The 15,778-nt window shown below is 45.4% G+C and overlaps 3 protein-coding genes across 3 annotated transcripts in view; 2 read left to right on the top strand and 1 right to left on the bottom strand.

The window, feature by feature from the left end:
* The window catches only part of LOC135213054 (ATP-dependent RNA helicase DHX8-like), a 31,002-nt gene extending 17,013 nt beyond the window's left edge, over window positions 1-13,989 (top strand). Inside the window, 9 exon segments of the mRNA XM_064246888.1 lie at window positions 72-243; window positions 464-952; window positions 1,822-2,763; window positions 3,065-3,218; window positions 3,563-3,730; window positions 4,823-4,987; window positions 12,750-12,953; window positions 13,356-13,535; window positions 13,642-13,989. Of these exon segments, the coding sequence (XP_064102958.1) occupies window positions 72-243; window positions 464-952; window positions 1,822-2,763; window positions 3,065-3,218; window positions 3,563-3,730; window positions 4,823-4,987; window positions 12,750-12,953; window positions 13,356-13,535; window positions 13,642-13,864 (2,697 nt within the window). The 3' untranslated portion in view covers window positions 13,865-13,989.
* LOC135213057 (26S proteasome regulatory subunit 8) overlaps window positions 1-15,778 on the top strand; it is a 102,283-nt gene that overhangs the window by 84,407 nt on the left and 2,098 nt on the right. The window lies entirely within an intron of this gene.
* On the bottom strand, window positions 14,190-15,563 carry LOC135213055 (26S proteasome regulatory subunit 8-like). Its single transcript, XM_064246890.1, has 3 exons — window positions 15,347-15,563; window positions 15,040-15,159; window positions 14,190-14,564 (listed from the first exon to the last, which is right to left on the bottom strand). Exons 1-3 carry the CDS (start codon window positions 15,527-15,529, stop codon window positions 14,337-14,339), a joined length of 531 nt encoding a protein of 176 aa, XP_064102960.1. The 5' UTR covers window positions 15,530-15,563; the 3' UTR covers window positions 14,190-14,336.

The following is a 15,778-nucleotide window of genomic DNA, read 5'->3' as shown; positions in this document are numbered from 1 at the left end:
TAAAAGGTTTCATAATTATATTGTTGGAATATATATGTGCGTAAAGTTATTATCAAAAATGCTATTTTCAGGTTAAAGTGTTGTCCTTCACAGGACAGAAGACTTCATTGTCTATGAAGGATGTGGATCAAGGAACTGGCAAAGACCTTAATCCAAATGTAACTCCTTTAGGTAACACCCTTCAAGATGAAGATACCATGAGGAACCCTGACAGACCCATGTCTCTCATGGAACTTACTAAAGGTAAGTTTAACAAATCTTGTTGTAGTATTTGAATCATGCGGAAAAAGCTTCAATAATACTTTTTTGTATTTGATAGTGTTTTGGCTGACAGAATACTGTAGCATTTACTCATATTCTGTTTGTAGATTCAGTGGTACTATTTATATCTGTGTATAGTACTCATAACTCTCCATGATTAAAATATAAACACCTACTAATAATATTACTTTATTACTTTTAGGTACTGAGGAGGAGGACTTAGCAACATACAAGCGTGTCAACCGAATCTCTTCTCCCGAACGTTGGGAACTAAAACAAATGATGGCTGCAAACTGTATCAGTAAATCAGAGTTACCTGACTTTGATGAAGAGCAAGGAGTCATAGGAGGAGAGAATGATGATGAGGAGGATGTAGAAATTGAGTTAGTTGAAGAGGAACCTGCCTTCTTGAGAGGCTATGGTCGAGTAAGAGAAGAACTTAGCCCAGTCAGAATAATGAAGAATCCTGATGGGTCTCTCGCACAGGCTGCTATGATGCAGAGTGCTTTAGCAAAAGAACGTAGGGAAGTTAAGATGGCACAGAGGGAGAGTGACATTGACTCTACTCCATCTAATTTAGGGCAGAATTGGAATGATCCTCTGCCAGAAATTCAAAGAAATGATCCTACAATGTCTCGTGGAATGCCTTCCCAACAGCAAGAGGTACCAGAGTGGAAACGTCACGTTACAGGTTAGTCAATATTAATGAAAGATTGTGTAATTTGGTAAAGTTATGTTAATATGCTATATTTGAAAATACATAGACTATTTCTCAAGTACTACATTGTAGTCTGCATTCACCTTTATCGTTTCATCACATGTTGGTGTTTTTAGTCTTTTATTTTGTATCTTTCAAACTTCGTTACTTTTGAACTTCTCGAACTTGCATCATTCATTTAAAAGCTGTTCTTTTGGTCAGATTCTTAGCTTATTACTTTGGAAGGTAAATTGATTGAATTTTAGTAAACATTTATTTTTTATAAGGGTTAAGTCAAAATTCACCAAATTGTAATTTTATAAATAAAGAAATAACGAGTAACTTTGTTGCACCAAATAATTTTTCTCTGGTTTTATTCATATATTTTTTTGCCTTTTTCTTACTCGATCTTATGGTAGTGTTATTAAATGGTTAAATGAACTTCATCTTGACTGAACTATGTACTATTTCATTGTACTAGGAATGGTTAAATGTAATATAGCTACAAGGGAGAGAATTACCTGGAGAATGATTATGTCTCTTCCAGGTAGAGAATTACCTTATTGAAAAAGAATGAAATAAAAAAAGGATAGCGCTAGAGTATATCCTAATAATGAAAAAATAAATACATAGTCAATCAACTTTTAGCGCTATTGTAGTATAACCTGGGAATGTTTCTTTTCCTTCTCTATAATTCTTAGTTTTATTTTGTATATTTTTAACTGAGTGGCATAAACGTTTTCATTCCTGACAGTGTCCATCAGTACACAAAATGTTTATGGATAGGCATAATGTTAGTTCATTTAGATTTATCAATATCCTGTTTACTACAATTAAAACAAATATTCTCTCTTTATTAACAGGGGGAACAAGAGGCTCTTATGGTAAAAAGACTAACATGTCTCTTTTGGAACAGCGGCAAAGCTTGCCAATCTTCAAACTCCGAGAACAGCTAATTAAGGCTATTCATGATAATCACATTCTCATTGTTGTTGGGGAGACAGGTTCAGGAAAAACCACACAAATAACTCAATATCTGGCTGAAGCTGGATTTACTGCAAAGGGAAAGATAGGATGCACACAGCCCAGGAGAGTTGCAGCTATGTCTGTTGCTAAGAGAGTGTCGGAAGAATTTGGTTGTAGGTTAGGCCAAGAGGTTGGATACACTATTCGATTTGAGGATTGCACAAGTTCGGAAACTGTTATTAAGTACATGACAGATGGTATGTTACTCAGGGAATGTCTAATTGACCCAGATATGTCAGCTTATGCTTGTATTATGTTGGATGAAGCCCATGAAAGGACAATTTACACTGATGTTTTATTTGGTCTTTTGAAACAAGCAGTAGCAAAGAGGCCTGAACTTAAGCTTATTGTTACATCAGCCACCTTGGATGCTGTAAAGTTTTCAGAGTATTTTAACCAAGCGCCCATTTTCACAATCCCTGGTCGAACTTTCCCAGTTGAGATCTTATACACTCGAGAACCTGAGACAGACTACTTAGATGCTGCTTTGATTACTGTGATGCAGATTCACTTATCAGAACCTCCTGGAGACATTCTTGTTTTCTTGACTGGACAAGAAGAAATTGATACTGCATGCGAACTGCTGTATGAGCGAATGAAAGCGTTAGGGAGTGACGTACCAGAGCTCATCATTCTTCCTGTGTATTCAGCATTGCCCTCAGAAATGCAAACAAGGATATTTGAACCAGCACCACCAGGTTCCCGGAAAGTTGTCATAGCTACAAACATTGCGGAGACCTCATTAACCATCGATGGTGTATATTATGTTGTGGATCCAGGTGAGTTAATGTATTACTGTACTTCATTAATGCTAGTCAGAAAACATGAATGGGAATTTCCATTCCTATAAAGTTTTCCTCATTGATGTAGATAAATATAACTTAATATTTATGACCAAAATGCAGGTATTTTAATGAATAAATGGTGAAAGCTTTTTCATTATGCTCTTTGTTACAGTTGTGTTGTTTTAACCTGTTATTTATATTCTTATTCAGACTTTTATAAGCCAGAGTGCCTTAATTCTGTGAAAAAGAAAATTACAATACTTTATTTTACAAATATACTTTACGTCTACTTCAGGCTTTGTGAAGCAAAAAGTATATAATCCAAAAACTGGAATGGATTCGTTGATGGTAACTCCAGTATCACAGGCTGGAGCCAAGCAGAGAGCTGGACGCGCTGGGAGGACAGGACCAGGTAAAACGTATAGACTTTATACCGAGAGAGCTTATAGGTAAGATCTTGAATTTTCTGTAGTTGTTAAAATTGCAACATAATGAAGAGTTATGGAGAATTGAATAATATTTTTTTAAATAATCATGTTAGGGTTTGATTGTTCCTTTGGGAGTGTTTAAGAAACGTTTGCTAAAATACAAATTTTTAATGCAGATTTTAAGCGATATCATGAGTGAAATTTTTACCCAAAAGAAATTATCTGTTGTCTTTTCAGTTTACTTTTCAAGTCATGTATCATAGTGCTCATTATTCTTGAGACTCCATTTTCCTTGTCCACCAGAAATGGTATTTTTTCTTTACTGGTATACTCCAGTTTTAATATGTGCTCCTTTATTTTTGCAGAGATGAGATGCTTCCTACAAATGTACCTGACATTCAGAGAACTAACCTTGCTGCAACTGTACTACAGCTTAAAGCAATGGGAATAAATGATCTTTTAGGATTTGATTTTATGGACCCTCCTCCAACAGATGCTATGGTTATGGCCTTAGAAACGCTTCATTCTCTGAGGTTTGTATTAAGATGATGTATGAAATCATGAAAATTCTGTGTATTGATAAAAATTGGTCTTATAAATTGGTGCTTTACCTGCTGCATTTATTTTCATTGAAGGCTGGGAAGTAAGAGGAAGGTTTAGATGCTTCAGTGGTCAAAAACCTCGATTTATTCTTTTGGGTGCTTCCTTGTGACGAAGGGGAATAGTGAACATTATCAACAGACTTTGCCCATAGTCTCTGTCATTTGATTATCTTGGGTTTTCACATCATCAGTATTATAATGATTTAATATAAACTGTAGAATGAGGGCTGTAAACAAATAATTTGCAAATTTGTAATGTCTTGCAGCTGTTATAGAAATAGTTTACAGTTATGGGGTAGATTAACTAATTTTGCTGCCTCTTGTAAATACTCCATGAAGTTGCATTGTTATGCTTGTGTACTAGCTCTGCATTTGGTGGGGCTAACTTTTTGTCGTAGGTTATTTGCACAGACAGAGCTTGTTTTACCACAGTAATCACTATTATGTAGCCTTCCATGCATCAATACAAATCCCCACACTCTAGATTTGAAAAGAGAAAGAATTAAATTGGCTATTCAGAGCTAGGTGCACTTGGGTAAGCCTTTATCAGGCCTCAGGTGGTATTTGGGCTTTCTTCTTATTGTGTATCCATCTGTTTTCTTCAGCTTTTGGCTTATATTGTATTTGGTAGAAGATTAACTCTTGATAATTGACATCTTGCTGAATGAATATTTGCAGCAGACCAACTTCAGGATATAAACAGGAGACGCTGCAGTAGTCCATCGAGTAGTAATGTCAGATTGAAGGGTTTATGAGAAAATAGTTTATTTTAGAAACCTAGTGTCTCACTCATGTTGTCCTGAAATTTCAAGTTGTCCTTGAGGAATTTTAATATGTACACTTGATTCAGAAATATGTTCTCTAGAAAATGATAGGCAGGATCATTCTCAGTACAGTACTGTACTTGTTAACCATATGTAAATGTATTGTTAAATCTCTCTCGAGAGAAAATACATTGGGGTTTAAGTTTAAAGTATTTATAGGATTAAATGCTTTTTGTACTAACTGATTTATTATTTTTAGTGCCCTGGATGATGAAGGTTTGCTCACACGTCTGGGAAGGAGAATGGCAGAATTTCCTCTGGATCCAAACTTGTCCAAGATGCTTATTATGTCTGTCCACTTACAGTGTTCTGATGAGATTCTCACTATTGTTTCAATGTTGTCTGTGCAGAATGTATTTTATAGGTAAGCATTTTGATCATAATTGATCATTTGTTCGATACGTAATACAAACCCTCGGTCCTTTAACAATAGGAAGGTAACTAGCGGCAGCTGGGACGGTCGTAAGCTTCGAACAAGGGGAGAACGGTAGTTAACTGCTTGTCCGATCGTGCGCGCGCCGCGCGCCCGGGCGGTGAAGAATCACTTTTGCTTTCGGCCGTGGTGTGACAGGACGTGTTCGTCATCGCTCTGCCCGCTATTTCGTCGTGTGCTTTGGATGTTACAATTTCTTCTGACTGGTTTGTTTGTGGTCTTGAATGAAATTGTAAGTACTCTTTTTTCATTTTTCATTGAGTGAAGATTAATTAATCATGGATCAAGAAGAGCTTTCGCCGCGCCCACCAGCTGCCCGTAGAGTGTGTCCCGGGCTGGAGGGGCGTAAATGCGGCGGATTCCGCTCTTACCCAGATATTGATCCTCATGAGTTATGTTTTTTCGGTGTCGGGGGGTGGGCGAAGAATGCTCCCGAACCGAACCATGTAATGTCTGTGTAAATTGGTCCGAGGCGCAGTGGGTGCTGTACGAGGGTAGGAAGAGACGTAGGTCGACCAAGGAGTCGTCGGAAAGCTCTCCAGCGACTCCTTTGGTTACGGATACCTCGTCATCCTTCCTGCCTCCAGCTCAGCCCCCACGATTTGCGCCTTCCCCTGCGGGGGGGGTTTCGGAGTCCTTCTCCTCACTCGATCCGTCGAGTGTGGAGGAGGGTGCCCGATACCCGATGTGCAATTGTATTCGGGGTCTTCCGTCCGCTCTGGGTGGGGTTCGTCCTCCCCAGGCGTGAGGGTGCCCCTCTAACTGACCCGACTGTTCCTCCCTCAGGTGTGCCTTCTGTGAGTGACGACCTTGGACAGGTGTGGGCGTCGTTGGGACTGCAGGGCGCCCCCAGTATCCAGGGCTTGATTCAACGGCTAGCGGGGTCGGCAGTGGTAACTCATGGTGTGGTTACAACAACGACCAATACTGTGTCAACACCAGCGTACGCCGCCCCTCCTCATGTGGTGTATACGCAACACATTGCGTCAGTGACTCCAACGGCGTCAATTCAAATGCCGATCGCTGCCGTACCTAAGAGGGGCGTGCCGCCGCCACTGGGTTTTTATGTGCTGCCGACGCCCGACTCTCGCTGCCCCAAAAGTTCGCCCCCTGGATCTACCGCCCGTCCCAATGATGAGTTTGGCTGAGATGGAGAGGTCTGTGACGCCGGACTATGCTGCCGTACCTGCCGTACCTGCAGCGAGTGTTGCTGGCCCAGCCCCTCGCGCCGCTCCTACGAAGCGCGCGGTGCGGGACTCTCATGTTGATGTTGCTGCTGGTGCTGGTCCTGCTGGTGCTGGTCCTATTGGTGCTGGTCCTGCTGCTGCTGGTCCTGCTGGTGCTGGTCCTGCTGGTGCTGGTCCTGATGGTGCTGGTCCTGCTGCTGATGTTCCTGCCGCTCCTGCCGTGCCTGCCCCTGCCCTCCCACGTCGCGTCTCGTCATGGAGGTGCTGCACCGGTCTCAGGTCTTTCCGGACAGGATCAGTCGGGGCGTGTTGCTTCGGCAATTGGCCCGACTTTCCGTGGATGGAAGACCTGACGTCCGTCCTGAGAGAGCTGACGAAGAAGAGGAAGAAGAAGAGGAAGATGTCGTCGTCGTCTTCATCGTCTTCTTCGTCGTCTGTTGCCGCCTCTTCCCCTTCGACTTCTAAGGCTTCCAAAGCCGAAGAAGAAGAAGGCTGCCTCCTCCCCCCCTAAGAAGGCTCCTACGGACCTTCGAAGGGCCCGTCTCGCTCTGGCGTAACGGGGGGGTGCTTCTGCTGGTCCTCCTGTTCCCGGGCGGGAACGGGGGGCCCGTCTCCTCTTCTGAGAAGAAGAAGAAGACGGGGACCAAGGATGTGCTGGCTACTGCTGGTACATCCGCGCCTGGTCTTAGTAGCACTGGGGGCTGCTAAGTCCAGGTACCGGGCTCGACTTCTCGTTTGCGCGAGAAGGTCCGAGTGTACGGTCTCCCTCGGGGCGCGACCGTGCAGCCAACGTTCAAGAACGCCTTGAGCTTGCTCACCGCGATCACGACAGAGGCACGGAGCAGAAGACTGTCGAGAGTCGCGCAAGTGACGCTCGCCAGGCCAGCGGCCGCTCTCGTAGCGACCAGCCGGTACCTCGGGTTGACGTGACGGTCTCTGACCGGCCACGGGTTGAGGCTGAGAAGAGGTCCCCTCGACCAACGGCACCAGCTTCGGCTGGTACCAGCGGTTTGACGTGCCGTGAGGACGCTCACCGGTCTCACCGCGAAAGCGAGCTCTGCAGATCACCTGACCGCCGCTCCCACAGGGACCGGACGGAGACGGTGGCCAGCAGCAGCTCGTCTGACGCACGAGATCGGGGTCGACGTGCTCAGTCGAGCCGCTCGCCACAGGTGAGCGGCACGACCAGGCCTGCAGTTCGATCCCCACCGCGGGTTGGTGATCGGCTACAGCCCCCCACGTACGCTGGTCCTGCCAGCGAACGGGGGGGGAGCGTCAGGTCTGTCTCTCCTATACCTTCAACTTCCTCGGGCTACACCGGGAAGAGCGAGGTACCTAGGAGTGATCGTGAGAGGTGCGCCGCTCACGATCCCGCCACGACGCCGCACGAACCAGGCATGGTTTTAGGACCAGCCAGGTCGTACGCGCCAGTGGTTGGAGGCGACCGTCAGGGGTCTGTTGCTGTTCCTCCTTCTGAAGGAGGAGGGTCTCGAGAGCTGCTCCTGTTGGAGGGACTGGACGGTCCTACTCCTCAGGACGCTGTGACTCCTGAGATCCAGAGGAACTTTGCCCAGGTTATTGCGCTGATTCGTCAGCACAACGACCTGGGGGAAGGATCGCCGCTACCACCATCTGAGCCCACGTCCCGGCTCGAGTCATTTTGGGGCCCGCCAAGAGGGAACCCAAATTGACGGTGGGACTGCCGCGATCGGAGCTTGCAGACTCAGTCCTTGACCAGGTGGAGAATTTCGTCTCAGGACGAGAGGACTCACTTAAGTCAGGACGGTCTTCCAAGCTACTTCCTCCTCCTCTGCAGCGACAGCGGAAGTTCTACGTGCCATCATAGATCCAATACCGCCCAAACAGGTTAACCCGGAGCTAGCTAGCTAACTCCAGGTGTGTCCCTGCAGCAGCTCCTGTCGGAGAACCTGTGGTTCTCGCAGCAGGAGGCACTGGGCCTGGAAGCTACCGCTATGGCAGCTTTCCAGGCAGTCTCTTGGTTGGATCTGTGGTCCCTCACAGTATCCAAGGTCGCGGCCGACGCCGGGGGCGCTGCCCTCGAAGACGACCCCGACTTCAGGAGACTGTGCCAGTCTGGAGGTAGGGCCATCTCCTACCTCGCCCATCAGACGGCAAACCTGTGGGCCAACTTGGTTCTCCGTCGTAGGGACGCTGTCCTTACACGAGTAGCCAAGGGGCCGGGCGTGAAGGCGGTAAATGGACTACGTAACGGACCAATGAAGAGTTCCTCCGCTCTCTTTCCCGGAGAGATGGTGGACGCTGCGGTGGAAAGACGGCGCACTGATGACAGTGACCGTCTGGTTCACCAGGCAGTTACGAAGGTTTCTGGGCAACCTCGTACATCTGCGGCTAAGCCTAAGAGTTTAGCTAGCGCTTCCTCGGCTGCTAAGACGGCTGCTCCATCGAAGCCCCGAGGAAAGACTCTTCCTGCTTCAACTTCTGGTAAAGGAGGCCGTAACCAGCCCTCCTCCCAGCCCTCCTTTCCCCGGAGGAGGTGCTGGGAAGAAGTCGAAGCGAGGTGGGAAACGCTAGGGACGGCGTTCCCCCTCACCAGCTGCCGGGAAGTGGGGGGGTGCCTGGCGAGCCATTTGGGCAACTTGGCAGCGCTACGGTGCCGAGACCTGATAGTAGACGTCCTTCGGGAGGGATATCTACTACCCTTCGAATCTCGGCCACCCCTCACCTCCAACCCGGTCCATCTGGCAGACATATGTTCTGGGATCCTCAAAGGACGACGCTCTTCGGCAGAGATTTCAAGACCATGCTGACCAAACGAGCTGTAGAGTCGTTAGTGGATCGGTCACCGGTCTTTACAGCCGCCTTTTTCTTAGTGGAAAAGGCATCGGGGGGCTGGCGCCCGGTGATAGATCTCTCTCCCCTGCACCGATTCGTTCGCCAGACTCGGTTCAAGATGGAGACGGCACGTTTCCGTGCTGACTCCATCAGGGAGAACACGATTCAATGCTTTCAGTGGACCTGAAGGATGCGTATTTCCAAATACCCATCCATCAGTCCTCCAGAAAGTACCTCCGCTTCATCTCTTCGAGGGACGGTGTACCAATTCAGGGCACTTTGCTTCGGTCTCTCAACCGCCCCACAGGTGTTCACGCGAGTGTTCACGCTGGTGTCTGCTTCGGGCCCATTCGCACGGGAATCGTCTTCTGAGGTATCTCGACGATTGGCTGGTCCCTGGCGAGCTCCCGCTCGCAGTTGCTGCAGGACAGGGATCGACTTCTAAAGTTTTGTCGCGATCTGGGGATCGTGATAAACTACGAGAAGTCCGATCTCGAACCCAACCACAGAATGAATGAAAGTACCTGGGTATGCTGATCGATACGGTAGCAGCTCAAGTCCGCCCCGCAGACTTGAGGATGCATTCAAATTCAGGGAGGCAGCCGCCGGTTCCTGACTCGGCAGGAACAGGCAGCTCAGCAATGGCAAGTCGTGATCGGCCACCTGTCGTCACTCGAGAAGTTAGTTCCTCACGGACGTCTTCACCTGCGGTCTCTCCAGTGGAGACTAAGGGAGAGTTGGTCACAGGTAAAGGATCCACCTTACTTCCCCGTGTCCATCACGGAGAAGGTGAGGCAGGACCTAGCCTGGTGGCTCGACGACAGGAACCTCTTAAGAGGAGTGCCCCTACGCACTCCCCCCCCGGAGATGCTGCTGTTCTCAGACGCATCGACCGAGGGTATGGGGCGCACACCTGGAGGAGTTGCTGGCTGCAGGTGTGGGACCATCACGACAAGCACCTTCACATCAATGTCCTGGAACTCAAGGCGGCGTTTTACGCTCTCCAAGAGTTCCAAGACCGCTTGATGGGACACTCGGTGGTGTTGATGTGCGACAACACCACAGTAGTGGCATACGTCAACAAGCAGGGGGGCCTAGTGTTCCTCTCTGTCTCTCCCGCTACACCAGTTGACTGCAGGTGCACGAGTGGGCCACGGCTCACTCGATAGAGCTGTCAGCACGCTACATTCCAGGCAAGAGGAATGTAGTAGCGGACAAGCTCAGCCGTCGGGATCAGGTAATAGGGACCGAGTGGTCCCTACACCCAGAAGTGGCGGAAAGGCTCTTCAACCTGTGGGGGCGTCCAGTCATAGACCTGTTCACCACCCGGCACAACAAAAAACTTCAAGTTTTTTGCTCAGCCGTGCCGGACCCATGGCAGCTGCAGAGGACGCTCTTAAACAACACCCCATGGGACAACCTCTTCGTCATACGCCTTTCCTCCCTTTCCGTCCTGATTCGGAAAGTGATCAGCCGAGCGCTGGTCACTCCCAATTCTCAGGAATGATCCTGTGGCTCCCAAACGACCTCAAGCCGTTTGGTATCCGGACCTGCTGGCTCTTCTTGCAGAAGAACCGAGAGAGATGCCCCACTGGCACAACCTTCTAGCCCAGCCACACGTAGAGCGGTACCACCGAGCAGTCCAGTCCCTACAACTTCACGGCTGGCTGTTATCCACCATCTCTTGCGAACGAGAGGCTTTTCTCGCAGCGCAGCAACAGAGATGGCTGGACACGTCAGACAGTCCTCTGCAGCTGTGTACCAGGGGAAGTGGGCCGTCTTCTGTGGTTGGTGTCGTAGACGGGGTCTATCTCCTCTCAGAGCCACTCTTCAGCAGGTAGCGGATTTCCTCGTATTTCTTCGCGAGAGAAGCTCCTCTCAGTACCCACACAGTTAAAGGGATATTAGAGGCTGGCACTGGCACTCGTCCTAAAAACTGAGGGGACTGACATCTCGAACTCGTTCGAGATCTCCTTGCTAATGAGGAGCTTCGAAAGGTCTTGCCCACCCAGGGAGCTCAGGCCACCTGAGTGGGATGTGACTCTCGTCCTTAGGAGTTTGACTCGAAGACCATTCGAGCCACTCCGAGAGTCGTCAGACAGGGATCTGACCCTCAAGACCCTCTTCTTGCTGGCCCTGGCATCGGCGAAGAGAGTAGGGGAACTTCATGGTCTGTCCTTCAATGTTAAACATTCCAGGGGCTGGGGATCGGTGACGCACTCGATTTCGTCCCGAATTTTCGTAGCTAGACTCAGAATCCGTCGATCCCTGACGACAGGTTCGAGTCTTTCACAATCCCCTCCCTAATGGATTTCACCGACAACGATACGATGAGATGCTGCTTTGTCCTGTGAGGGCGCTACGGCGCTATCTGAAGAAAACTCGACACCTCAGGCCTGAGTGTCGACGCCTCTTCGTTAGCACTGGGGTTACCAAGAAAGAAGTATCCAAGAACACGCTTTCTTTCTGGCTGCGTGAGGTGATCAGGAGAGCGTACGAGGCTGATGGTAGTGACGACATCCGTACGCTCCGACCGAGAGCCCACGAAGTCAGAGGTATTGGACCCTCTTTGGCGTTCCGCAAGAACTTCTCCGTGGCGCAGGTCCTGAAGGCAGGTGTCTGGCCAACCAGACTACCTTCACGTCCTTCTACCTTCGGATATTGCCCACAAGTCCTTGGATACTTTTTTCCTTGGGACCTGTGGTGGCTGCTCACACGTTGTGTAAGCTTACCCAGCACCCGAGCAGGCAGAACAGCATCGATTCCTGGTGTGACTGTAGGAATGAATGGTTGAATGAGAGTGCGACTGGCTTCTCTTCTCCATCTTTCTCTCTCTCTACCTGTGGGCAGAGGGGCACGGTCGTCACCATGCTGGAAAGGAATCCGATGCAGGTAAGCTACTCAACCGAGCCCCAATCTATCCCTTTAGTTAGGGATAGAAGCTAATATCCTCCACTCCCTCCAACAAGGGGGAAGGAGTGGATGCCTACTTGAGACAAACCCATAACTTTATGTTGGCTCCTGTACAGGAACAAGTTCTTGCAATGCTGGTACGACGAGATACGCTTGCCTCTCTCGGTTAGTACTTGGCTCAGAGGTCTGACCATTGATCCTGCGGTGCACACCCCGATCAATCGGACAGAGGTTTGGATCCCTCCCTTGCTCTTACGACCAGGGAGGCATTCCAAGGTTGCGACGAACACCAGTCTGTTCACCAAAAAGACTCAGATTCCACCCACCAAGAAGTGAGTCTTCCTATTGTTAAAGGACCGAGGGTTTGTATTACGTATCGGAACAACAAATGACAATTTGTCGAAAATTGCATTTTTCCTAACTATACCAAACCTGAGGTCCTTTTACATATAGTCCCACCTCATACCACCCCTCACTCTGCAACTTTTTGCATGGGCCTAAAGCAAAAGTGATTCTTCACCGCCCGATCGGACAAGCAGTTAACTACCGTTCTCCCCTTGTTCGAAGCTTACGACCGTCCCAGCTGCCGCTAGTTACCTTCCTATTGTTAAAGGACCTCAGGTTTGTATAGTTAGGAAAAATGCAATTTTCGACAAATTGTCATTTTTATGTTAATTGTATGCCTGTGTAGAATAATGAATATACTGTAGTGGTGAAATGAATATACCTGTAGTGGAGTAAGTTTACGAATATATTCATGTACAAAATTTTATTTTCAGGCCAAAGGAGAAACAAGCCTTAGCTGACCAAAAGAAAGCAAAGTTTAACCAAGCAGAAGGGGACCATTTGACCTTACTTGCAGTCTATAATTCCTGGAAGAACAATAAATTTTCTAATGCTTGGTGCTACGAGAACTTTGTTCAGATGCGAACTTTGAAAAGGGCACAGGATGTGAGAAAGCAGCTTTTGGGTATTATGGATAGGTAAGCAAAATACAGTCCACTCATTTGTAGTTGCGTGAAGCATAAATGTTCTGACTTCCATAGTACAATTCCCTCATATGGGTGCTGCTTGCAGGATACCTTTTATGGCACACTGTAAATAGTACTGCAGCTTTTTTGCTATTGTTCGTCTTCCATTTAGTTTCTTACTTCAATTCCTTTTCCATCTAGTTGTCCATGTCCACTTTTTTCATTCAACCTTGCTGATTTGACTTCTAAGAAAAAAAACCATGCTGAGGAATGTACAGTGTTTTCTTGTTTTTGCTATTTCCTATTTTATTTTATTTTTATTTTCTTGTAGGTGTCAAGTGAATTTTACACCTCCAAAGTTTGGTAAAAGTAATATAACCTCAAGAGGATATAATTTTTCCCAATTTTTTCCAGGCATAAATTAGATGTAGTGAGCTGTGGCAAGAATGTAGCTAGAGCACAAAAAGCCATCTGCTCAGGCTTCTTCCGTAATGCAGCCAAGAAGGACCCCCAGGAAGGTTATCGCACATTGGTTGACTCTCAAGTGGTTTATATTCATCCGTCATCTGCTCTCTTCAATAGGCAACCAGAATGGTGAGTTTTCTTTCTTTTTGGTTATTTTGGCTTATAAACTGATGAGAGTAAGACTTTAATTGTTTGAAATATTTTTTTATTAATATTATATTCCATCTTCTTTCAGGGTTGTGTACCATGAATTAGTGCAGACTACAAAAGAATACATGCGTGAAGTTACTACAATTGACCCAAAGTGGTTGGTAGAATTTGCACCTTCACTGTTCAAACAGGGTGATCCTACGAAACTCAGTAAATACAAGAAAAACCAGAGACTGGAGCCGTTGTACAACAAATACGAGGAACCAAACTCTTGGAGAATATCTCGAGTTCGCAGGAGAAGAAACTGATTTCTTCGGATTTATGTTGTATTTATTTTGTACAGCTTTATTTGTAAGTTACTAAGTATTAATAATTTGATCTATAGTTTTCATAGTTTGGTGTAATGTATTTATACATTAAATTTCTTTTTTTATGTAAAGTTTTTTATTATGGCATACTTAGTCATTAAGTACATAATTGTTTACACAAAAGGACACCTAAATATAGAAGTATTATTGTTTCGGACATTGCTGATTAAAATGGAGGCATGTTTACGTTCATTTATGAACTGCTGAACAATGTATAGGCTGTTAAAAATGGAATGATTCTCAAACCAGGATACTTAAAACAAAATTTTCCATTAATTTTATTATTCAATACTTTGTCAAGATTACCTAAATAAGAAACATCATCTACCTACTCCAATTCCAGCTGATAAATATAGATATAGTCATAAGATACAGTAATATTGATGGACAATGAATTAATACCACACACAAATTACTTCCATAGCTTCTTAATAGACATATTCTTCTCGCTATCCTTCTGCATGACCTTTGCAACAGCCATCTCAAAATCTTCCTGAGTGACATGGACGCGTCGCTCTCGAAGGGCATACATGCCTGCCTCTGTGCAGACGTTGACTTCAGCTCCTGAAGCACCAGGCATCATTTCAGCAATCTTTCGTAAATTGATGCCTCTGGTCAAGTTCATTTTGCGAGAGTGAATCTGCAGAGAAAGATGAAATTCATTGGTAACTTCTAGTAAACATGTCAAAAGCATTTACAATACTTATTTTTATATTTGTCTATGAGACAATTAAAACTAGGCAATTTATTTCATGGCTTTGTAGGTTCTCTTAGCAGGAAAATTCAGATTTTTAATACTTAACAAAAACAATAAAAAATTATTATGGATTTTGACAGTGAATACAAAAATGACCGTGGATTTAAACAGTGAGTATAAATAGATTCCATATGTTTGTTTAGCTTCCATAATTCCAGTCTATCTTAAGCTGCAAAAATTCTCATAAAAATCATTCCTTGGGCTGTCAAGGATTTGACAAGGTAACTTGACATGAATATCTTAAACAAATCCTAAATAAAATCTAAAGGGATGCTTGTCTTTAAAACCTTAGGCTTACTGGATTATTTTATATACATTAACTAAAGATACCTATTAGGTTTATACAAAATACACAAACCTTCAGGATATCCAATCTTGCTTCCTCATTGGGAGCAGGGAATTCAATCTTACGGTCAATACGTCCAGGGCGTAACAGGGCTGGATCCAAGATATCTATGCGATTAGTAGCCATAATCACCTGTAACATGAGAAAGTTTCTTCTAAATTCAGGTTCACTTTAATACACCTATATAAAATAACAAACTTTAAACTAATATTTATAGGAACTAATTACAACAATATGATCTAATTTTTGTCTATCACACTTTTTATTGTGTATCTTGGCTTATATTCATTACTGTTTAAGCATTGTATATGCTGCTTGCCTTGATATTTTTTGTGGCTTCAAAACCATCTAACTGGTTAAGCAATTCTAACATGGTACGTTGAACCTCAGAGTCTCCACCGCTTCCAGACTCGATACGAGATGATCCGATGGAATCAATTTCGTCCATGAAGATGATGGAAGGGGCATGTTCTCGTGCCATCACGAACAATTCTCTAACCATTCTTGAACCCTCACCTTCAAAGAAATTTTTAGATTACATAAATACCAAGAGTAAATAGACAATCTTGTTGCGTACAGCACTAACGTTTTCTTGATATTTTATATGCCAGTACTTTTCAAAACAAAATTTTCTCCATATGTTGGAAATCTGAGCTAGAAGATATACAGTTTACAACAAACGAGTAAAAATATCACAAACTCAAACCAGTAAAAGTGGAATGATACTATAAAATGATTAAAGCTTACCAAT

Source organism: Macrobrachium nipponense, chromosome 42, assembly GCF_015104395.2.
Source record: "Macrobrachium nipponense isolate FS-2020 chromosome 42, ASM1510439v2, whole genome shotgun sequence".
In the NCBI taxonomy this organism is placed as follows: Eukaryota; Metazoa; Arthropoda; class Malacostraca; order Decapoda; family Palaemonidae; genus Macrobrachium; species Macrobrachium nipponense.
The sequence above is the reverse complement of the archived record's forward strand: the minus strand, read 5'-3'. Positions and strand labels throughout refer to the sequence as shown.

What these genes read in the sequence shown, in the direction of transcription:
- LOC135213055 (XM_064246890.1), bottom strand. Translation starts at nt 15,529, where the DNA reads ATGGTTAGAGAATTGTTCGTGATGGCACGAGAACATGCCCCTTCCATC. An exon ending in AAGCCACAAAAAATATCAAG is followed by an intron (nt 15,160 to 15,346) that starts GCAAGCAGCATA and finishes CTCATGTTACAG; the next exon opens with GTGATTATGGCTACTAATCG. An exon ending in CAAGATTGGATATCCTGAAG is followed by an intron (nt 14,565 to 15,039) that starts GTTTGTGTATTT and finishes CTTTCTCTGCAG; the next exon opens with ATTCACTCTCGCAAAATGAA.